Source organism: Apteryx rowi, unplaced genomic scaffold (assembly GCF_003343035.1).
Source record: "Apteryx rowi isolate R43461 unplaced genomic scaffold, aptRow1 scaffold_213, whole genome shotgun sequence".
Classification (NCBI taxonomy): domain Eukaryota; kingdom Metazoa; phylum Chordata; class Aves; order Apterygiformes; family Apterygidae; genus Apteryx; species Apteryx rowi.
This window is the reverse complement of record NW_020448453.1, coordinates 1,327,060-1,348,135: the sequence shown is the minus strand read 5'-3', so window position 1 is coordinate 1,348,135 and position 21,076 is coordinate 1,327,060. Positions and strand designations below refer to the sequence as shown.

Here is a 21,076-nt window from a genome sequence, read left to right as displayed (position 1 = left end):
GTGCAGATTTTAAACATACCTGCTGTTGGATAGTGTTTTCAAGTGACACCTTGAACTTATTAATAAATTGGATTAAACACGTGGGAAGTTCATGAGGTGCTGGAAAGTCTATCAGTAGAAAAACATGGTGGAATGAGGAATGATAGTTAGCATTTCATAGTGAAGCCGTATTTTAAGAGTGTGACATTGAAAGGAATTATTCTGCTTGATTATAAGCCTGATACAATACATGGTAAAAAGCTTCCTTATAAYGGGGAAATAAATGATTATAGATACAGTACTGTATTTGTGAACCCACACAGTAATAATCATCTCATGTATGCTCTTCTTCAGGAATGTGTTTTTTACCACCAGTCTAGTTTTGAGACTGTGATTTTTATATGGCGAAGTTTTTGTAACAAGGAAATCTTTTCAGTCTATAGGCAGTGACTTTGATAAAAGTACCCGTTAATTAAGGAAGTAAACATAGTCATGCTTATCCAAACCTCTTTAAAAAAAAAAAAACACCCAGATCTTCTAAAGTATTACCAAATATTGTAGCTGACTGTTGTAAACTTGCCAAAATTAGATTACACCTGCCTAAAAATGTGTTTTTAGGCAGGCATTTTCAATTAGTTTTGCTTGATACTACTACTGAAGTAGAAAGGTCTTCATTTCAGCATAGCTTGCTCCTTTTTATTTATATGCTCTAAGTGTAGCACTGCCAGTAAAGTAGTCATGGAGTACTAAAGATAATATATAGTTATAAATGGTTTATTTTGATAGTAAGAAGTGTCAAGTAACTGTGATGCAAGCAGTCATTTAGATACAGAGCAAGTATATAATACTATGCTATTAGGTCATGATTATTTAGCACCCTCCAAGGTATACAAGTATATTGAAAAGGAATGTGAGTCATAAATGGGTGACACACAGAGAAGTGAAAGCTATAAAAAGATGTGTAACAAAAAATACGAGAATGGCCCTTACATACGTGGCTAAGACAAACTGCGTTTGTGTGTTAGGAAYAGAATCACAAAACATCCCATAATGAATCAGTCATGCAGTAATCCATGCTTATTTGTTGTATAACAGGTTTAAGGATTTAGCAGTGTGGCTCAAATTCTACTCTCAGAATTAGAGAGTCGCAGTTATATTGTGCTTCTGTGGTGGAAAATCTACTCGTTTAAGTGTTGCCCTAAAGAGCAAAGAAGTATTTGTATTTGCAGAAACGTACAATGCATGATACAAAGCAGCATGTGCATGCTGGAGTAAAGTTRGTTTGGAAAGCCTTTAATTTAAAGCTATATTCCCAGGGATAGAACGACACTAATCCTTGTAAAAAGAATACAACAGTTATGTGAGACTCAGCACTAGAAATCTTATACTTTAATTTGATGTTCTGCATAGTCATCTTTTTCCCAGTTGCTTGTGAAATGAAAAAAGTGGAGGGAAATGCGTTTCTTTCGGTGGCATGTAGTAGCACTTTAAACATGCTTGTTGTTATTCTTGCTTGATTATTATTAATATCCTGTAAATGGGTTAAAGTGGCTGGAAACCTGTATTTCGGAAAAATGGCAACCTATGTTTCAGAAAGGCAATGGCATGGGAAGTTTCAGCTCCTAGAGGAAGCTGGTTAGTAGGGTGGTTAAAGTGAGCACCACTTGTTTCACTTCAGCCAGGGTTCCTTAGGAGATCCAGGGAAAAGCTGTGAAGTTTGTCTGAGACAACCATGTGAGCATGGAGGAAAGGACTGAGATTAGTGACATTTGATTAATACTTTGTTCATTCCTTTACTATCTGATAATCCTTTTGGTTCAATAAAAGAGGAATTCTGGGTAGGCAAAAGAGGGGATTAGTTTACTTTTGGGGGCTGATGGAAAAGAATCTTCGTTTTTCAACTTCATGCTTTGCCTATTGATGAAAAGAGGAACTTTGACTCTTTGAAAAGGTGAAGCTTGACTTTATAATGATAATTTGCCCATAGAAATTATTTGAAGTCAGAACATTTGGCACTGTGTAAAATGTTTCAAGTCCCTGCCTTGAGGAATGTACATCCCAATTAAAACATAGCAATATGTGATAGATTTCATTTTGGAAGATAATTTTGAATTGTTTATGGGGGAAAAATTATGGGGATGAATATAATAAAATAATGAAAAATGGTTCTAAGTGCATCATTAAAATTCAAGGACATAAGTAGGAAAACTATACAAAAGATGCACGAGGGAGCGTGAATCACTGACCACACAAAGTGAATATGATGGAATTGTAGAAGTCCTTGAAGGAGAAGAATGACACTCGAACCTAATATGCAAGACATTTGACCTGGATGTTGGCATCCTTTGATTTTTGGGAGAGCGTGATGCTGTTAGCAGCAGGGTTTTTGAATAGACCAGAGGGGAACAAGTAATGAGCTAGGCTGCTGGAGGTGATGCTGCAGTAACTGAAGACAGAAATTTCTAATGAATGGGCAAGTCTTCGAGGGAAGGGGGCAGAATGGGCAAGAAGGATTGCAAAGGCCATAGGGATTCAGAAGCAGAAGATGGAACAATCCAGTGGTGAACTTGGGACATGACAATGTAGTACGGTGCTGAGCAATAAGAGAGGAAGAACAAGGAAGAGATGCCTAATTAGTTTTTCATATTGATTCTGAAATGGCTAGCAGCGCATTAGATGGGGAGTAGCACTTACAGAGAGGGATTTCTAAAAGGAAGAAAGGAGGAGAAGAGGAAGAAAGCTGAGTGCAGGGAGGCCCTGACTCCAGAAGCACTTAAGTATGTGTGGAAATGACTTTGTGAACGGGAAGCCAGTGAGCAGGGATCGAAACCATGCAAGGGGAGGGAGAGCCTAAATGACAGAATTAGTCATGAAGGGCCCAAACAGGTTCAAGAGGGAGAAGGAGGCGAAGGTGCTTGTGGAAGAAGCAGAAGGGTTTAGGGGAACTGAGAAAGCAGAATTGCAAAAGCAGAGGGTAAAGAGTGAGCAGAAAGGAAGGGAGAAGCTGCAAAAAGTGGCCTTTGCACGATGTCAGTGGGATAGGAACAGCTCTGGGAAGGCAGCTGAGTGCTGGGGATCCAGAAAGGATTTCGCAGCCAGGCCAGGTAAGCAGTGTGTACGGATAACGCGAGCTGGGAGGCGGCGCGGATGACGAGGGTGGGGTGGAGCACGTAGGTAAGTGGAATTAAGAAGGTCAGTGCCAAAGAAGTCTTGTGTGTGTGAGTTGGATGGAAGAGGTTATATACCACAATGGAAGATTAAGTGAAACATTATATATAGTAGTAATATTATCTTGAATTCTTCTGTTGCAAAGAGCAGTTGAGAGCGGATGGTGTTTGTTGTGTATACGGTACATAGCCACATTTCTTTGAAAGGATGATTAAAGTCTAATTATAATATTTAGTGATGCAAACAAATTTATGTTCTTTGTGCATCTTAGGGTGTGTGCAATTCATATTTGTTTTACCAGTTGATAGATCTGTCTTGGAAGTTTTAGTTGTAGTATATGGAAAAATAAACAAGCCAGCAACAACCTGTGCAGTAGACATTTTTTTCCTTTCAGACTTGCTTCCTTTAAGTGATAATTTCAGGATTGTTTTTGTTTTGTTTGATTGGATTTTTTTTTTCTRACGGTTGCTTGGTATTAGTCACTGAGGCTATACAAGAGTTCCTAAGTGTGAGTGCGGGGTGGGTTTTGTTCCTTTGCTTTTTCCTGATCTTAGTGCAGTGCTCTACCTTCCTGTTTCCATTGCTGTAGCAAAAGCTGGCCAGAAAGGCCAAAAATGAGCTCAGGAGTGGTTTGGGGGCTGGATGTCCCACTCAGGCCTTTTTCTTTCATTTGGCTGGAGTAGAGGATGTAACACAGAATCATTACTACAGTTGGGTAAGTCTCTGGCTTTCTTTCGATATCTTGGGAAACGACACATACTCTGTACGTAAGGGATTGGCCCAATAGCTTTAAAGCCTTTGATTACATAGTAAGGAAGGGGAAGTGTCTATACCTATTTACATAAGGGAAGTGGAGTTGTTCTAAAAAAAGTTGTCGAGGTTTATCATGTGATATCTGTGATGTCTCAACCTGCAAAAATCTGAAGCGTGCCTTGCCTTGTGCAGTAACAGCAGCAGAGGTAACAGGGTTGGTAACATGTGCCTCTGCTGATGGAAGCCCTGTTTGTCTCTCTGAGAAATATGTTGCAGTGATGCTCCCCATAGGCAGTTCAGCACTTCATACCAAAGTGAGGCAGACCAACTGACAGCTGAAAGATGCGGTTTTAAGTTCAGTTTCTCTTCTCTTGGCTGGGAGCTTTTAAATCCAGAAAAAGTCATCTTGTGCTTTGTATTCATTTGATATACAGGGCCATTGCTTTCTTCCCTTTTGTSTTAAAAAAAAAGAGAGGGAGAGAGAGGGTAAGTCAGCTTATGCTTTATGGTAACGTTGCTTTTGTTAGGCTATACCTGTTTGCTTTCCTTTGCTGACAGTGATAGACAAGTGCAAGGTTCAGTATCACATACACAATGGAACTAGCTTTTAATGATRAAAACTATGGAAAACTCTCAAATGAATTAATTGAATAATGAAACAACAGCAAACATCTTCTGGTCTTCAAAACTACCGGTGAATTTACAAACTTGCGATCCCTCACTTAAACTACTAGCTATCATCTGTCTTATTATCATATACAAGACAAGCTTCTCATCACAAGTTTTGCCTGTGGATCGTGATCTTTGAGGGTACTCCGTATTATTAGCAATAAGAAGGTGAAATGAAAATGTTTCGGAGACACTGGATATCTACAGCTTTGCATTCAGCACTGTGCTCTCCTGGTCTAGGACTCGTGTCATGTAGCCAAAGCTGTGTGCGGTTCAGAGCGCAGGGAGTCCTAGTTCACAGTTGATGTAAACTGAACTTCAGCTTGCAGGGGTTTGGGCTCTCTCTGAAGTTCACAGAAACTAGCTGTGTTCTGCTGCGGGCATAGTCTGGATGCTTGACATTCAGAAATGTTGCAGAGAATGGAAAAACTGTGATTGAAAGTCTTAATTACCTGCTTAAGTTCTTAAACGTTTAAGAAATCTTCTTAAAATAGACCTAGTCCTTTCTGGTTTGTGCTTTGCAAAAGCTTACCATAAAATACTTGGGGAAAAAAAGAACCAACCAACCAAAACCAAACCAAACAACAACAACAAAACGGAAAGTGAGTTTTTGGTGTTGTGTGATTTGTGAGCAGATTTTGTGTTTCTTTTCTGTGCTAAATAGTGCTACTTCAGAAGGTAATGTTTAACAGGATGTTTTTATCGCTTACTTCATATAATTATGTCTCCTTGTATTCCAGGGCACAGTTCTTGTCTCTGCCTCTCCCTCTTTTTCTTCTTTCTTTCTTCTTTGTTTTTTTTAATGGGATCTTTTTACACTCTTTTAAAAATGGAACTTTGAAAAGAGACAGTGAAGGTAGCCTCAAAACTTGTTCCAGTGTTTTACAGTTCTTTTATGATACTGTGTAGAGAAATTAAGCAAACAACTTGCCAGTTGCTGGTGTTACTTCAGAAATCTTTTTTATTACACTAAGGCTGTAACAGTTAATCAGACAGCAGTGCTGTAATTCTAAATCTGTTAACAGGTTAACGCTTGGCAACACTTATATTTATAAGGTAATGATTTTACTCTAGCAATTTGAGTAGTAGGATATATTAAGAGAGACCAATTTATTATCTTGAATTTCTTAATTTTCCACACAACTTACTTCATAGCAGCATACCATACAAATAATCTTTGTCCTCTATTGACCTGCTGTACACATAACTGTAGTCAGTAAATTTGCTTTGTATTAAATGCATAGCTACTTGCGTTCAAGATCTACTGTGGGTAAGTTATTACTGTGCTGTATATATGTACTAAGGCATGGGAGTTTGTTCCTCATTGCTGTAACTGTTCGTTGTGACAGGGAGGAATTTGGGCAACGACAACGTTGCTTCATGTAACTTAAGCTGGGGTGGGAAAGCAACAATTCAAAATGCTCACTTTTAATTATGCACATGTTTTTCACCCATTCAAATCTTGATTGACAGAGCACAAAAGCATTCCAGTTTTAGCTAATGGTATAGCTTCTCAGTTGATACAGATTGGTATCATGGCACTACATGCACTTATAGCAGCTGAGGATGTGGTTTGTATGTAGTTTGCATTGATACGGGCAGATGAGAGAGGGATCAAGAAAGCGTGTGTGTGTGTGCGCATGCGCGTATGTGTACTGAGCTGCAGCATTTTATGCCAGCTGAGGATCCAGTCTCTATTTTTCTGTAGTTGATGTGAAAATAATAAAAGTAAATATTCTTTTGTCATGACACTGCACATAAAAACTTTTTTTTAATTTAAAGATATAAGCTGAACAGAGCATAATGGAGCACATTGGCAGGAAAATATCCTGCCTGTACAGTTTGAAATCAGCCTCTGTGCTGCAGATTTAAAATGGCCATGTTACAAGTCCGTGTAAATTGGTTTGCAGTGGAAACCCGAACAAGATCATTAACTATAAAAGCACTCTTGGATGCTGGGAAAATACTGTGCTGTACATATATATATGCATCTCCATAGACATGCATGAATGGACACCATCAATGCCATCGATTTGAATAAGGAAATAATATACGGTACTGAGGGGACTTTGCTTGTGTTTGGAAATGAGTTATTTTTATTTTGATACTATCAGAATTGTGGAGATCTCTTCCACTTTTGATTTTTAGTGCTTGAAAATATTAAGACGGTAAAGTAATTCACTTGTGTCGGTGTGGCAAAATAGAAAAATACACTACTGTTAAAGTGAAGTAAAATGGAGTCTTTTTTTCTGAAGGGTTTTTTGAATCTAGAATGATGTTTATATTCAGAATTAGTAATGGTATTTACAGCATGTCAAAATAAGTGCTTTTGACTTTCCAACATATATCATTAATGACCCTAGGAAAAAAAAATCACATCTGCACTAGTTCAGTTCTTGGCTTTTCTAGGGCTGATCAATAATCACATTGTGTATTCCTCTCCTCCCTGCCCCCTGTGAGGTCAACTTTAACTACTAGTCTTTATATTTCAGAAAAAGGACATAGACTGCATTATGCATTAATAATATTGGTCTTGGTGTTTCTTTTGGATCTAATTTACTGCTACCCATCAAAAATCAGTAACACTTTTTTTTTTTAAATACTTTGTTGTTTTTCAGGAGACCCTTTTCCCTCTTCTTCTTTAGGGTGCTGTATTGAGAGTTCGAGGTAGAAATTTGACTGTGGATGCTGAACTTTGCTATGGTTTTACTATTTAAATGGATCCTCTATTGTATTGTAGAATGTGAAAGTAACAATGGGAGAAAACAATTTCAGGGCTTCTTGTCTGGATGATAGCACAGCTGCTGCAGTAAAGTCCAGTTAGGATTGACTAGTCACGTTTGGACAGTTATTTCTAATTAAAAGTTCTTATTTATGTTACATTAGAAAATAGTTTGAAAAAACTTAGATATTTGAATGAAGTTCATTTTCTCCTCCTTGCCTTGAAAGATTAATGTTGCTTTTTTATTTTGTCCTGCAGCCAGAATAAGTAGTCTTGAAAGAATCTTGTCTTTAAAATAAGCTTTTTATTTTGGACTGTAATATAGTGGTCTCTAGTAACTGCCTTAAAATAAAGGGTTATTGTGGGTAGTTCTGTCAGTGTTACATATCACCACTACCTTAAGTCTTGTGATGGTGGCMTTTTGTGATTTCTGTGTTGTTGGTTTTTTTTCTATGAAAGTACTACTGATACTGGTTCCCTTTTATTCATTTCTTCATATTAGAGTGGAAATGTAGTTTGTTCATAATGGATTATTGATTGGTCTGAGAACAGCAGAAGCCCCAAGGCCTTGTCATCAATGGTACTTACTTTCCCAATAGTGAATGCATCACTTCATGCAGCTATTCACGACCCAAGTCTGTAGAATATAAGCCTGTAATTGTTAATCTAGTACAGAACAGTTTTTAGGGAGAGGAACTCTTCATTGTCATTATGGGATTTTCCCCCTCAATTTGTTCAAAGAATAGTCCCTTTGTTTTGGCAGCGAGATAAAGCTTGTCCTGGATGTTAATGATATATTTTAATTCATTGCTTATAATACTACAGTGTAACTAATAAAGTACATTTCTTTGTCTCCCAGAACACAAACATGCACAGTATACTAAACCACAAAATATGTACTGAGTGGGTGACAGCTCTGTGTTTCTCAACATACCCTGTAGCAGTGCAAAAGAATATTCCCCTCCCCCCCCCCAAACTGCTTCTTTAGGAAGCACAGAAAACTGGGTTATGGACATTTCTATTGTTCTGCTGACTTTCTGTTTTGAGAGATATCACCTCACTGCAGATACCTACCTCAAGCTCTTCCAGCCTTAGTGTTTTTATCTTTATTCCTATGTATTCTTTCCCCTGCGAAGGGTGTGGCAGTGGTTCAGAAAGGCCTGACTTGGCTTTCACAGCCCTGGCTGCCTCTCTGAAGTCTGCTGCAAAATATCATTAGATCATGGAGGGAGAAAGACACAAAAAACATATGAGGTAGTCAGAGGAGCTCAAAATAATATTTCAGTGTTCAAACTGCAAACTTTTCAAAGGGGAACAGCTTCCTCAGCTGCAGGGGAAAGCTGGTTTAATTTTTTTTTTTTTTAATATTGCAAAATTCTGCTTAAGGATTTTTTTGAAAACATAAGCTGTAGTGAACTTACACTAACAGAAATTGTTTATTTTTCCAGGAGCTCCCCCCCCCCCAATCCCCTGTCAATTTTTGGCACGCTTAAAAAAACTTCAGGCAGTCTGTTGTTAAGATTGCCACTTTTAATAATTGAATACATAAGAAAATTAGACAGTTGGCTTTTTGTAATGGATTCTGGGGTTTTTTGGATAGCTTTTTACTGGATTAGTTTAGGTTATGCACAGAAAATCAATCCAGAGCCATGCTGCCTTTACCTAATGCAATTTTAGTCCGTAGGTCACAGGATGCCAGGATTTCCTATGAATTCAAGGATGGGCTTACTGTTTAAAGATGTGCTCTTCCAGCTGCCCTCTGTCATAGGCTAAAGGGTGTTATCTGCTCAAGATGGTAAAGGGTTGACAGAGTAGTGATGCTGTCCATAGATGGCATTTTAGTAGGGCTGGTGCCTAGGTGAGGACCTCAGATGGGACCAAGCTGTTATTCAAAGTGATGGACAAGTGACTTGTGTAGGGTCTGGGCGTTCAGAAAAAGCCGTGTCCTGCCACAAAGTCGGCAGGAGCCTGTGCGGGTACAAGGCTCCTGTGTGTGCAGAAGGCATGGAGGAGGAGAAGGGTCTCTAACTCTGTGAGCATGAAGGATGGAAAGACAGTTGTAAAATCTTCTTCCACCTCTTTCACCCACTGTTTTTCTGCTCTTAGCTCTCTTTTAGTGCTTGACTGTGACTAGCCATGTCTGTTCAGCTGAGTGGTCTGAGCCTTTCCAGATCTGGAAAGATCTGGTCTCCCAGTTGCCGTTCTTTGCAAGATACAACTTTCTCAAATTCGCCTACATGTTAACGTGCTCTGCCCTATCATTTCTTCATCTAGAAAGAATTTCAGTAAGATTTTTCCACAAGATCATGCCTCACAGGGTGCCTTTTTTTTTTTAAGTCACTGTTGCTTTTGGCACAGGAACATGATGGAGTGATTGCAGTGTACGTTCAGACCTCTTGGAGTTTAAAGGAGTGTTATTTCTACAGTGCATTTATCTTTCAGATGGGACTTGAAATGCTTGCACCCGAATTGAAAGTTGTTTATTTTAAAATATGTGCTGTGCTATTTGAAGAGCTCTGGGTAGCTTCCCAAATTTTATATTTTTGTTTATTGCCTACTGAAGCATTTTCCCTTCTTGCCATTAAAGCACAAACAATATGATTTTTAAAGTCAGGTTTAGTTCAAGCCAAACAAACCCAAAGAATTTCTTTTTTCTGTATGTTGTCAAAGAAGTAATTTTCTTCTTATAACTTCCATGTTTCAGTTGCACAAAATGTTGGTACCTGAGTATAAGACAAGAATGAATTTGGAATTACTTTTCCAGCATTGCATTCTATTCTTTAAGTTTCTCATGTTGTTTATTTTTAGTGCTTTTTCACTAATTCTTTTCTGAGTGGCACCAAAGGGCCTTCAGAAGGTCTGGCTGGCCAGCTGCAGGGAGTCCTCACAGCGTATGTGGTCCTCTTAAGAAATGTATAAGTGAACATAAAGAATAGAATAACATGTATTTTACGGAGTGCTGCTGTGGTGCATTTGAAGTGTTGCTCCCCTATACTTTTACTCGTGCTTCACTTGAGGGATAGGGAGCATCTCGCAGCAGTCGGGGGGACGTGGCAGCTGCCACTGAGGCCCAAAGACGCGGGGGCTGCCTGGTGGGTGCAAGGTGGCTTTCACCCAGCGTGGTGTCTTTCAAGCCAACAGCCCTTTCAAGTTTGTTTTAAAACCAGAGCTGGTTAGCTTTGAGGCCTAAACATTTGAAGTGGAGTCGATGCTGACAAACGCTTGGTTTAAGCATGGGGGAAAGCTTGTTTTCCCTCCTGGGGATGAATAAAATAGTCTCTCTGTTGCCGCGCTGGTCAAGGGAAAGACCCTCCATGAGTCAGTGGGTGCAGGAACAAGTTTTACAACAAAAACGCTTGGCTGCGTGAAGGCATTCCCCCCTGCTGCCCCCCACAGTCTTTTGGATCTTTGTTGGTGTTTCGCTCCCATCTTGCTTTTTGTAGCCAACCTGAGTATAAAAGGTGATGGTGTTAAGTGCCTTGAAGGGGCTCAGAGGCCCTTGGAGAGCCCGACGCCTGTACTGCCTGCCCTGCCCAGAGCAGGGCAACTGTGGGGCAAAGCAAACCGCGTCTCCCCCGCCAGCGGTTGGTACTCGAACAACACCAGATGGAGCCACTGCCCTCAATTCACATGCCCCTTACACCCCAATACTGGTTTTGTTCCACATGTGCTGGAAGAACGTTATTTCAAAATACTTGAAAATTCAAAATTATTTCAGAATAAAAATATTTTAGTTATTGCAGCCATCCAGAAAGAAACAAAAAGAGGTTTTGGAAAATCTTACTCACTCACTGCGAAAGGCTGATTGGTGCTTTTTGGAGTTACCAGTTGACATCTTCCATCTCTTCTGCTGTTTTTGGTGTTGGAATAAATGTTTAATCGCTAATAGGACGGTGGAGATTATTTAACTGAAATTTCATTTTCTATTAATAGGGTTCTTTTGAAGTGTTCTTTTCCTCCTTTTTTATGTTCAGTCCTTTGAATTGAAGCATTTTGCAAAGTTGTCATTTTTATTTTGAATTTGCTGTTTTTTTTTTTTTTTTTTTTTTCTGATGAACAGGAGCTTGTTGTTCTGCTAAGAGCCCCTCTAAGAGAATTATTTTTAAGTGGCTCTCAAATGATGTGAGGAGGAATTTTAAGCCATTCATATGTTTGTGTCAATTTACCAAAGTCTAAAGCGAACCTCCACACAGTATGTCAAGAAAACTGAGATTTGGTAATCACTTCTTCCCCTGGAATTTCTGCCTGTGGGGAATCAGTCTCGAAACTTTGTAAGTTTTAAATGTGTCTAAATAATTCAAAATCTAGGAATATTTTGTTTCAACTTTTTGTTATAATAGGCTAAGCTAAAATAATGAAGTGGAAACAATATTCTGAGGATATTTTGGTGAAGATGATACACTCCATGAAGTATTTCAGACTAATCAAACCATTTAGTAGTTTTTTTAATGTCATTTTTTTCCCTTGGGCCTAATTGAATATAGTGCTAAGGGAATCTTCTGTGAGTGGCTAAATATCCCTCTTCCAAATAATGCTTTCTTCATATCCTCTTTTTCATAACTAAGCTTCATTAATGAAAATGCTATAAATAATTAAAGTGAAATACGTGAAGACTGCATGTAGGAAAGCTGTGGCCAAATAAACAAAGGGATTCTGAAGCTTTGGATTTATATATATAAATATATATATTTAAATATATATATATGTAGATATATATATATATATATTTGGATTTTTATATATATATATTTATACAGTGTTCCTGTCAGACTAGGTTTGGCTCTTAGAACTTTTTTGGACTTTCAGACAAGAAATACTAGAGAAATTTGAATTTTAAAATGGCACCTACTTAAAAAAGGCTAAAAATCATGATTAGCAGTGTTTTCAGTGGTGTGAAAAATGTAGACAAAGCAGCTAAAACTTTATCCAAAATACCCATGAAAATCTGCCCCCAACGCTTATTAATGTTTTCTGTTTTGTACATGGTGCTGAAAATTTCAGAAGAACGTGTGGCTTGTTCAAGTATACCACTGTCTTAAAAGGGGGAAAATTACCGTTTCTTTCTTTTTTTTTTTTTTCTTTATCATTTAATGAGTTTAAAGTTAAGTCTTTGATTATAAGACAATATGGGTTGCTACTTGGCAGAACTAGAGGCTGAGTCAAATAGGTGAGGATGTTATTCTTGTGAATTTTATGGGAACTGTTTCATTCATCAGGGTGCAGTGGACATTGCAGTGGAGCTGGGTTATTTGCTGTTGGGCATGTTCGTACCTCCCAGTACTACTACAACTTCCCGGTTTCCGAGTGGCTGCCATCATATTTGTAGCCCTGGTGTTTCCTGTGAGGCTGCCCCTCAGCTTGGTCCTAAACTGCTATTTTCAGGGATTAATTGAGATGTGTTTATAAACTTCTTGCTCATACAGACGTCTGAATTTGTGATCCAGTGTGATTTTTTTTTTTTTCCCCCCCGACAGGCTAATATGTTAGTTCCAAACCTAGTCATAATATAAAAATGCTTCATTTAATAAATGAAATTGCGCTTGTAACACATATCTCTCAGATATTCGCTCTCCAAGGGAAAAGGTAGATTGGGTAGATACTGCTGATAGCACTTAACATGCCGAACAGATACAAGAGGAGCAGAAAATCAAAGCCAGAAATAAATTGTTTATAGAAAATAAAAGGGACAGATTAATTTAAACATAATAAAGTTATTATATAGTACATAACTGAGATAAACATTGTAAAATTTTACCTTGCGTTCTGTGAGATTTGTACTGCTGATGTGGTTAGACTGTATTTATTCACTTACATATTAGGAAGAATCAGAGGTGAATCCAACGAGAAGCCTTAAAATATGCAACTGTAGATCTGTAGCTCTTTGTTTTTTGAGATCTGAAATGACTGATGTGTAAATATATATTCTTTTGTTATCATTCTTTGTATGTTTAGCTAAATCTTAAGAACCTGATGTTTTCTTAGCATTGTAGTAATAATTTGGTTCTGTTTAGAGAATACAATATTCTTCGATCTTCATCATGTGGTATTTGTAGTACTTAATGAGGATACAAAAGGGGGAAGATTTCTGTTTTATAGTTGTGGTAATTGAAAAAGAAACAAAAAATGTATTAAAGTCTAACCATTCATTTTGGGCATATTTGAGGCAGAGAGTTGCTGGTGTATTGCAACTTGCATTGCTGAGACACATAGTTGCCCTTGCATTTAATTACGGTTCTTATCATATATGTTGCCCTACAAGAGTTTTTAAACCTTTATTAATCTGTTTTGTTAATCAAAGCTGCTGCTTGTTTTGTTTGTTTATTTATTTTTGGTTAAGGTTCTGTTTCATTGAGGCAGGTACTCTTGTGGTTTCCTGTATGTTTTGTTGACATAATTCACCCACTTTAAAGATCAGTCGATAGCTAAACACACTATTAGTTTACTTTGCTAAATTGGGACTAAATCTTACATTTAGAATTTTTTTCTTCATTGTCCATCAGGAAATCCAAGTTGTAGTTATAATGAATACTCTGTCAGACTCTGGATTCTTGTTTTCTCTGCAATCAAAGTACCAAGTGTACTCTTGTCTCTGCGCCTGTTCTGTGCATGCCACATCAAGTGCAGCAGAACTGTCTGAGACGCAAAGTAATGCAGTTGCCAGCAGGAATATGGTATTTGCTAAAGTCTCTAGCAAAGCCTTTTATCTTTGGCAAGTAAATATTTTACGTGAAATTACACATGGTGGTAAAGCCACAGATTTAAAGTGTAATAACCCCCTCACGAAATGTTTTCTTCATTTAAGGTGTATTTTTAGCCACTTCTGTTTGGATTTAAAATGAAAAGATATTTTTAAAGTTTGCTTTTTTTTTTGGAGGCAGTGTGATGTCAATGGATGGAAATAAATTCTTTTTTCTTGGTCGATCTTTTTTTGGATTTTATTTTTTTTATCAGCGATACTTTGAGTGAGTGCTTGCCACTGAAGTCGAGAATATTAGAAAGTCAAAAGAGAAGCTGCTGCTTTTTTGTTGAAGTAAATCAATATCGTATGCTTTTGAATGTGGGGCTAGTGACAGAAACTATTGAAGTGAAAATATTGATAGGTTTAAATGTATTTAAGAATCTACTTACACAGTTTTTGTATGTTTGTGTGATCTTTGTTTTTGTTTCAGGTGATCTATGCCACCTGCTTACAGAACATACAGAAATAAATTGGCCCTTCAGACTCTTTCAAGCAGTTGAAAAGAGAAACGYTTCCTGGAGAATGAAGAAATAAAACTTTACTCTGCGCAACCGTATGACTGAAAACACAATCCAGTTCTCCTCAGCTGTCGGACATGCTTGTGTCCTCCTGTGCCATTCACCTGATGTTGCAGTAATACAGATGGATCATAATAAAGAGGTGGAAATGGAATTACGAAGATCCTCCAGCCCAAGCAAGCTGAGCAAGAGTGACATGGACGCTGACAAGACCATGTGCCACAGCTGCTGCATCTGTGGTAAAAGTTTCCCTTTTCAGAGCTCCTTGTCTCAGCACATGAGGAAGCATACGGGCGAGAAGCCCTACAAATGCCCTTACTGTGATCACAGAGCTTCCCAAAAGGGCAATCTGAAGATACACATTCGCAGTCACAGAACAGGCACTTTAAGTCAGGGACACGAGGTGGAGATGGGAGAGGTGCAGCTTGGGGAGGGGGGAGTTGCGGAGGGCCTCGGCGGGTGCACCAGCCCAACTAAAAGTACCTCCGCCTGCAATAAGATCCTGAACGGTACCGCCCGGGTAGATAATGGCAAGATCTTGCTGAGAAGCAGCAAGAAGGAGGTCACAGAGGCTGCGCCTGCTGAAGAGGATGGCAAGCTAACCTCTCACCAGTGCACCTTCTGCAAAAACAAATTTGAAAGAAAGAAGGACCTCGAGCAGCACCTGCATCAGGTCCACAAACCATTCAAGTGTAGGTTGTGTAGCTACATGACCTTGAGGGAGGAGACACTGTTAAACCACATAGAGAAGGACCATATAACAGCTCAGGTCCCGAACGGGGAGGCTTATACAGAGAACTGCAAGAATGAATTGAGTGCAGGCGAGTTTCCTTGTGAAGTCTGTGGTCAGGCCTTTAGTCAAACCTGGTTTCTGAAAGCTCACATGAAAAAGCATAGGGGATCATTTGATCACGGGTGCCACATTTGTGGCAGAAGATTCAAAGAGCCCTGGTTTCTCAAAAACCACATGAAGTCACATGGCCCAAAGACTGGGAGCAAAAACAAACCAAAAAATGATTTAGAGCTCATAGCCACTATTAATGATGTGATACAGGAGGAAACGATTGTGACCGGCCTTTCTCTGTATGAAGTTTGCACCAAGTGTGGAAATCTGTTTACAAATATGGAAAGCCTAAAAGCACATAATGCTGTTCACTACAGAGCTCAACGGAGCAGCACCAGGGAAAAAGCTGAGGGCTTAATTGGCGGGAGCCTAAACCCCTCTGTAACAAAGCAGTTTTTCTTACAGTGTCTGAATCTAAGACCATCTGTAGGGATAGACAGAGTTACAAGAGGACAGCCTGGAAAAAGAGTAGCTGAGCTGGATCCAGTCAGTAGCTACCAAGCTTGGCAGCTGGCCACCAAAGGAAAAGTTGCAGAGCCATCTGAGTATGTAAAATATGTGGGATGGGACGAGGCTCTGGCGGATGCGGATGTGACTTATGACAAGGATAAAAGAGAGTATATTCTTGTCAACCAGGAGAAGCGCAAGCGAGACCAGGATTCACCTTGCTCTTCCAGCAACCCCAAGAAGAAGAGCTGCGCTGGCGGGCGCCTGGAGAAAAACAGCAGCACGCAGCCAGGGGAGAGCTGCCTCCTCACACAGAGCGACCTGGACTACCGGCCCTCCTCGCGGCAGAGTCGACGGGCATCCCAGAACAAGTCCACCGAGTGCTTCGAGTGCGGCAAGATCTTCCGCACTTACCACCAAATGGTGCTGCACTCTCGGGTGCACCGCAAGGAGCGGAGGTGCTGCAGCGAGAGCGGGACGGCCGCGCAGCCCGACCGCTATGGGTCCAGCAGCGAGGAGGGGGACTCGGGCTCTGTCAGCGGGCCCAGCACGCCCGGCTCTGCGTCCGCCCCGGAGGACTCGGCGACCTCTGGCCTGGGTGAGGAGGGGGCCGAGGAGAGCTCGGAGGAGGGAGGAGCTGAGCCCTCCTTAGGTAAGGTCCTTCCCGCAGTTGCTCTTCTCTCTTTTCCCCTCCGCTACCTTTCCTTTGGATCTGCTTGTCCTTGTGCCTCCTGGCACACCAGGAGCGATCCAAGTGAGGGACGAGCAAAAGGATGTGGAAGGCTTAAAAGCAGCGTGGATCAGGTCTTCTGCCTGATTGGCGCTGCTTATTTTCTTAGCTTGTTGATTCAGCATTTCTGGTGTAAGTAATAAAAGTGAGCTCACAGGAAGTCTTCATAAAGTGCAGGTAAATTTGTATTTCAGTGAAGGACACCTGAGAAGTATCCTAGTTTCCCGTAGCAACACCGTTACCTCTGCTGGTAGCTTCAGTATAATAGTATTTTTCCTGGACATCTTGGGGCCTATTTTACACAGATTTATAGACACCCGATGCAACGTTCTGCCTTTAGCATTCAGGTGTAGTAAGAGCACAGCTTGTGTGGTGTAGCCCCAAAGCACATAAACTTGTTAATCAGCAGTATGAGAGGCATTTCTCTTCTCTCTTTCTCTGCTTTGCTTCCCAAACTTGTGTTTATAACTCCAAACGCTGTAATTAATCTCTCTGGATTAAAGCAGTCCTTTGAGTCCCACACTACTAAATGGAACAAATTATTCCCCAAATAGCAGCAAAGTAAATATTTAAGACAACACTATTAAGCACTTTTGTATCATTTTTTATTTTTGTTGTTCACCATTCTTTGTTTATAATACCCTCTTAGAAATGTGAGATGAACCATTCTTTCCTTACTAACCGTGTGCTTTGTTTTGCTTTGTTTTTTTTCTTCTGTTTGGCAAACTATAATTTCTTCCTGTTTTCAGTTCTTTTTTTGTGAAGAACATAGTTATCTGTAGAATTGAACTCGTTTTCAAGACCTTCTCTGATGAAGTAATCAACTGTAACCATTCTGAAAGAGGGTGGGTTTATTTATTTAGCTAGGTTCTCTCAGGATTTAGTTAATGTTGTGCTTTCTCCACTGGCTGCAGATCCTGCAGCAGCAAAGCAACATTTTCCAGGATTGTGTATTAATAGTTACATATTTTTCAAAGAAATAGAAGTGGTGAAGCGATGTTGGGTGTTTTGTTTTTTTTTTTTGGTCATTAAGCAGCTTTTGTAAAATTCTCATGGTTTTAGGAGAGCTGAAGTTTGGGCTGACACTCTGTGGCAATATAACTTTCTAAATGTAAGACTTTGGGGGAAGAGAGATCCAAAGGATTGAAATTGTGAAAAATGAAACCCATCTGTTTGTCCCTAAAACTTAAAAGAACAGTCTTAAATTTGATTGTCTACAACTTGGATCAAGGCCCAAATGGACAAATTGGGTGTTCACTAGAATAGAAACTTAAATTAAACCAAGAACTTCACTTTTTTAATGCTTTCTTGCCCTTTCCATAAACCACAACTCCAGAAAGTCCTAGGGACAAGTTGACTGACTGAAATATTTTCGCCATGATTACTTGCCTATTCAGTAGGCTCAAAACTGGGCTTTCCCATCTAGCGTTGTATTTAGAAAATCAAAAAAAGAGTGCACTTACTTTATGGGAGTGCATTTACGGTGTGTGAAAATCCATCAGCTGCTGCCCGAAACACCTCTCCATCCAGTTTTGATACAATATGCAGTCACAAAATGACAGCTTTGTCTGGATGCAAATGGGGCTGCCATGTTTTACTGGTGTAATGTGCAATGGAAACCGTGGCGGTGGAAAACCGCCTCTCTAGAGACAGGCTGAAAACACTGAAACCCTTTTCCCATGATGTTYGAATAGTAAAGCTGTTCTTCTGCACTCTCAGTGTGAAGCACTTCATTTTTAACAGGAGGAACTACCTTGTCTCTTTCCCTGTCCCAGATCTTCCCTCAATTCAAGCGCCGAGCCCTTGTGCCACCAGTGAAAGGTGAGAGTTTAAGTCGCACAGCAGTTTCTCTCACACATTAATTAGAACGACTGGCTTAACCCCTGCTACTAGCCAACACCAGGAAACTTGGGTTTCCTTGGGTGCCAGACCGGTTCTTATCTTCTTTACTGAACAGTGAAGAAGCAGCAAACTGATCGGCCTGGGTAGAGGTGCATCTTGGAAAACGGATACATTTGCATTGATTGGCCAGGAGGGTGGGTACTGCGTTGTATTTTCACCAACTTCACTGCTGAAGAACTAGTTAATTAGAGGGGTTGCCGCTTGGTTAGTAAGGACCTTTTTAATCTTATGACCAAGGACAACATTATCCTTTGTTCTTACACAGTTTATTTTAATAAAATCAATATATCAATGAAGTGGACATTTTTTACAAGTGACAGAGATTTCTAATTCAAAAGAAGGTAGCAAAGAATGCAGGAGTGTTCATAGACCAAGATTAGTGAATTCATTTTCTCAATTTTCTCTTTTTTTGTGTGTAAATTTCCTGCCAATGCCCTTATATTGTTTTCTAGGGGCCTGGGTCCTTCTGTCCAGCAAGCTGTAGGATTTGTTCTTCTGCAAATTGCCCCTTTAACTCAGGAGGATTTCTTTTTTCTTCCTTTATGAACGAAAGCTTAATGTCTATAGAATATAGGCCAAATTCTGCCCTCATGTACACTCTTGTTAAAATCAGATGTTTCAGTATGGCCTTTAAGTGCATTTTGTCCTAGAAGTGCTGTGGTTTGCTCTCCTGTGCTGTGGCTTTTTTTAGCTATTCTTGCTGGTGAGCCTTTTCCATCAAGAGCCATGCTCCAGCGGTACAGACGGCAGCCACCTCCGATGGATGCAGGCGAACGGTATTCTCAGTCATTTTCCTGACCTTCCTGCTATGGTATTATTTTTACTCAGACTGTGGTTAAGAAAATCTTGTGCTACTCCTAAGACTATTTTAAATAATATAGGATTTTTTTCACTTTCATACCTTCCTCCTCACTCCCCTCAACTTTGACATGTTACTGAGTTATCCTGGGTCAGAAAAGGGGCTTGATACTGCCAAGTGTTGAATGATCTGGTCATGATTCACCTGAAAGTACTTCTTTGTGTGTTTAATTCTTAAAAAAAAAAAAAAAAAAAAAAAATTCTGAGTAGTCCTGTTGACATGCAGGCTAGTCTGTGGTTTGCTCAGTGTCTTGTAGAAGGAAAGCTGGGGGTGCCCCCCCTGGTCACGGGGGCCAGCAGATGTGCCTGTGCAGGAGACGGCAGGGGAAGAGCAGTGGGGCTTACTGGGAGAAGAGCAAGAAACACACTTCACATGTGAAATGGGATTGAGAGCCTCCAGGGTGGGCTGTTCCTGCCCTTAACACACCAGTAATTTGTCTCTGCTCTGTGTCGAGTGACAGAATGATTTCTCGGGCACGGGGGTAGTGTTTGCAAACCCAGATTATCAGCTGCCAGTGGGGAGCTAGCTGGTTACAAAATGCTTTTCATCTTGTTTGAAGGAGGAGAAAAATTCAATATTTTTCTAATATTACTTTTCCACATAGGCAGAGTATCATGTGATATGTGTCATACAAAGATATCATGTGACTTATATATGTATAATGTGTATGTGCTTTGTATGATGGCCTCGTGGGAAATGGTCCAGAACACATTCTATCTATTCAGAGCAGCCCCATGAATGGTTTTGAGGTCTGCCTGCCCCAGATGAAATCTTCCTTTTTATTTGCCATTCAAGCCACTAGCAACTTGTGCCTGAATTTCCACTGGAGTTGTATCTGAAGCTGTTTGAACCACCTGCAAGTTTGTTGCTGAGCACTTCCCCAAATTAAGGCTTTTCTATGAATTTCATTTAACTAAAAAACCCCAGAGTTACGATTGACAGAGCAGAAGGGGATTATACATACGTCAATAAAAGTGGAAGGGAAAATACTCTTTGTTTTTATCTTTCAGCTTTTCACCTAAAATATGTTATTTTGTAGGCCAAAGAAATAATTATGTCAGTGTGTATGTACACACATGTGCATACAGTGGGCAGTATTTAGTGTGGGCACCCTCATTTAATCCCACCATGAGGAGTACTAAAGATGTGAGTACTACAAAGCAGAGTTGCTGCTCTCCACATCACATTTGCTTTCAAAACAAAATAGAATAATTTACTCCTCAATTTGCTCTTCCTGTAGTTAGATCCTGATCTGTGGGCAACTGAGGTTGTGTTTGTCTTTTGATTTTCTTTTTTGATTTTTTCCCACCATTGTGTATCATTTTGAGTATACCTTTTCCATTAAAAAAGGTGTTGTCACCGTGTATTTAGCAATTAGGGTATTACAGTTTGTTATCTTAAGGCACTATGAACTATTTCAGTCCTGAAATCAAGAAGGAAGTATAAATTTTGAGGACATGACCTCCTGCTTCTAGTAGGTGGGAAGATGAGGAAAAGAAGTGAAAACAATTTTAATACCATTTGGTGCTCAGCAAATGCATAGTAAAAGACAGGTCTTTGATATTCCAGTCTAGTTCTTGGGAAAGTAAGAGAATGGAATAAAATTATTTCCTGTTGCATGTAAATACCAGACTGGGGAGGAAGAAAATAATAACAGTAAATCTAGAATAAAAAAGAAAATTGTTATATATGGAATAAAGGAGAGGAATGTGGCTTCTTCTAGCCTGACCTTATTGAGGGAGGAGG

At 39.7% G+C, this 21,076-nt stretch overlaps 1 protein-coding gene across 2 annotated transcripts in view; it reads left to right on the top strand.

The window, feature by feature from the left end:
• ZNF516 (zinc finger protein 516) overlaps positions 1-21,076 on the top strand; it is a 101,429-nt gene that overhangs the window by 26,922 nt on the left and 53,431 nt on the right. For both annotated transcript variants that reach the window (XM_026064330.1, XM_026064331.1), the window contains exon 2: positions 14,461-16,491. In XM_026064330.1, coding sequence (XP_025920115.1) covers positions 14,586-16,491 — 1,906 coding nt within the window. In that variant the 5' untranslated portion in view covers positions 14,461-14,585. The remainder of the gene's footprint in view (positions 1-14,460; positions 16,492-21,076) is intronic.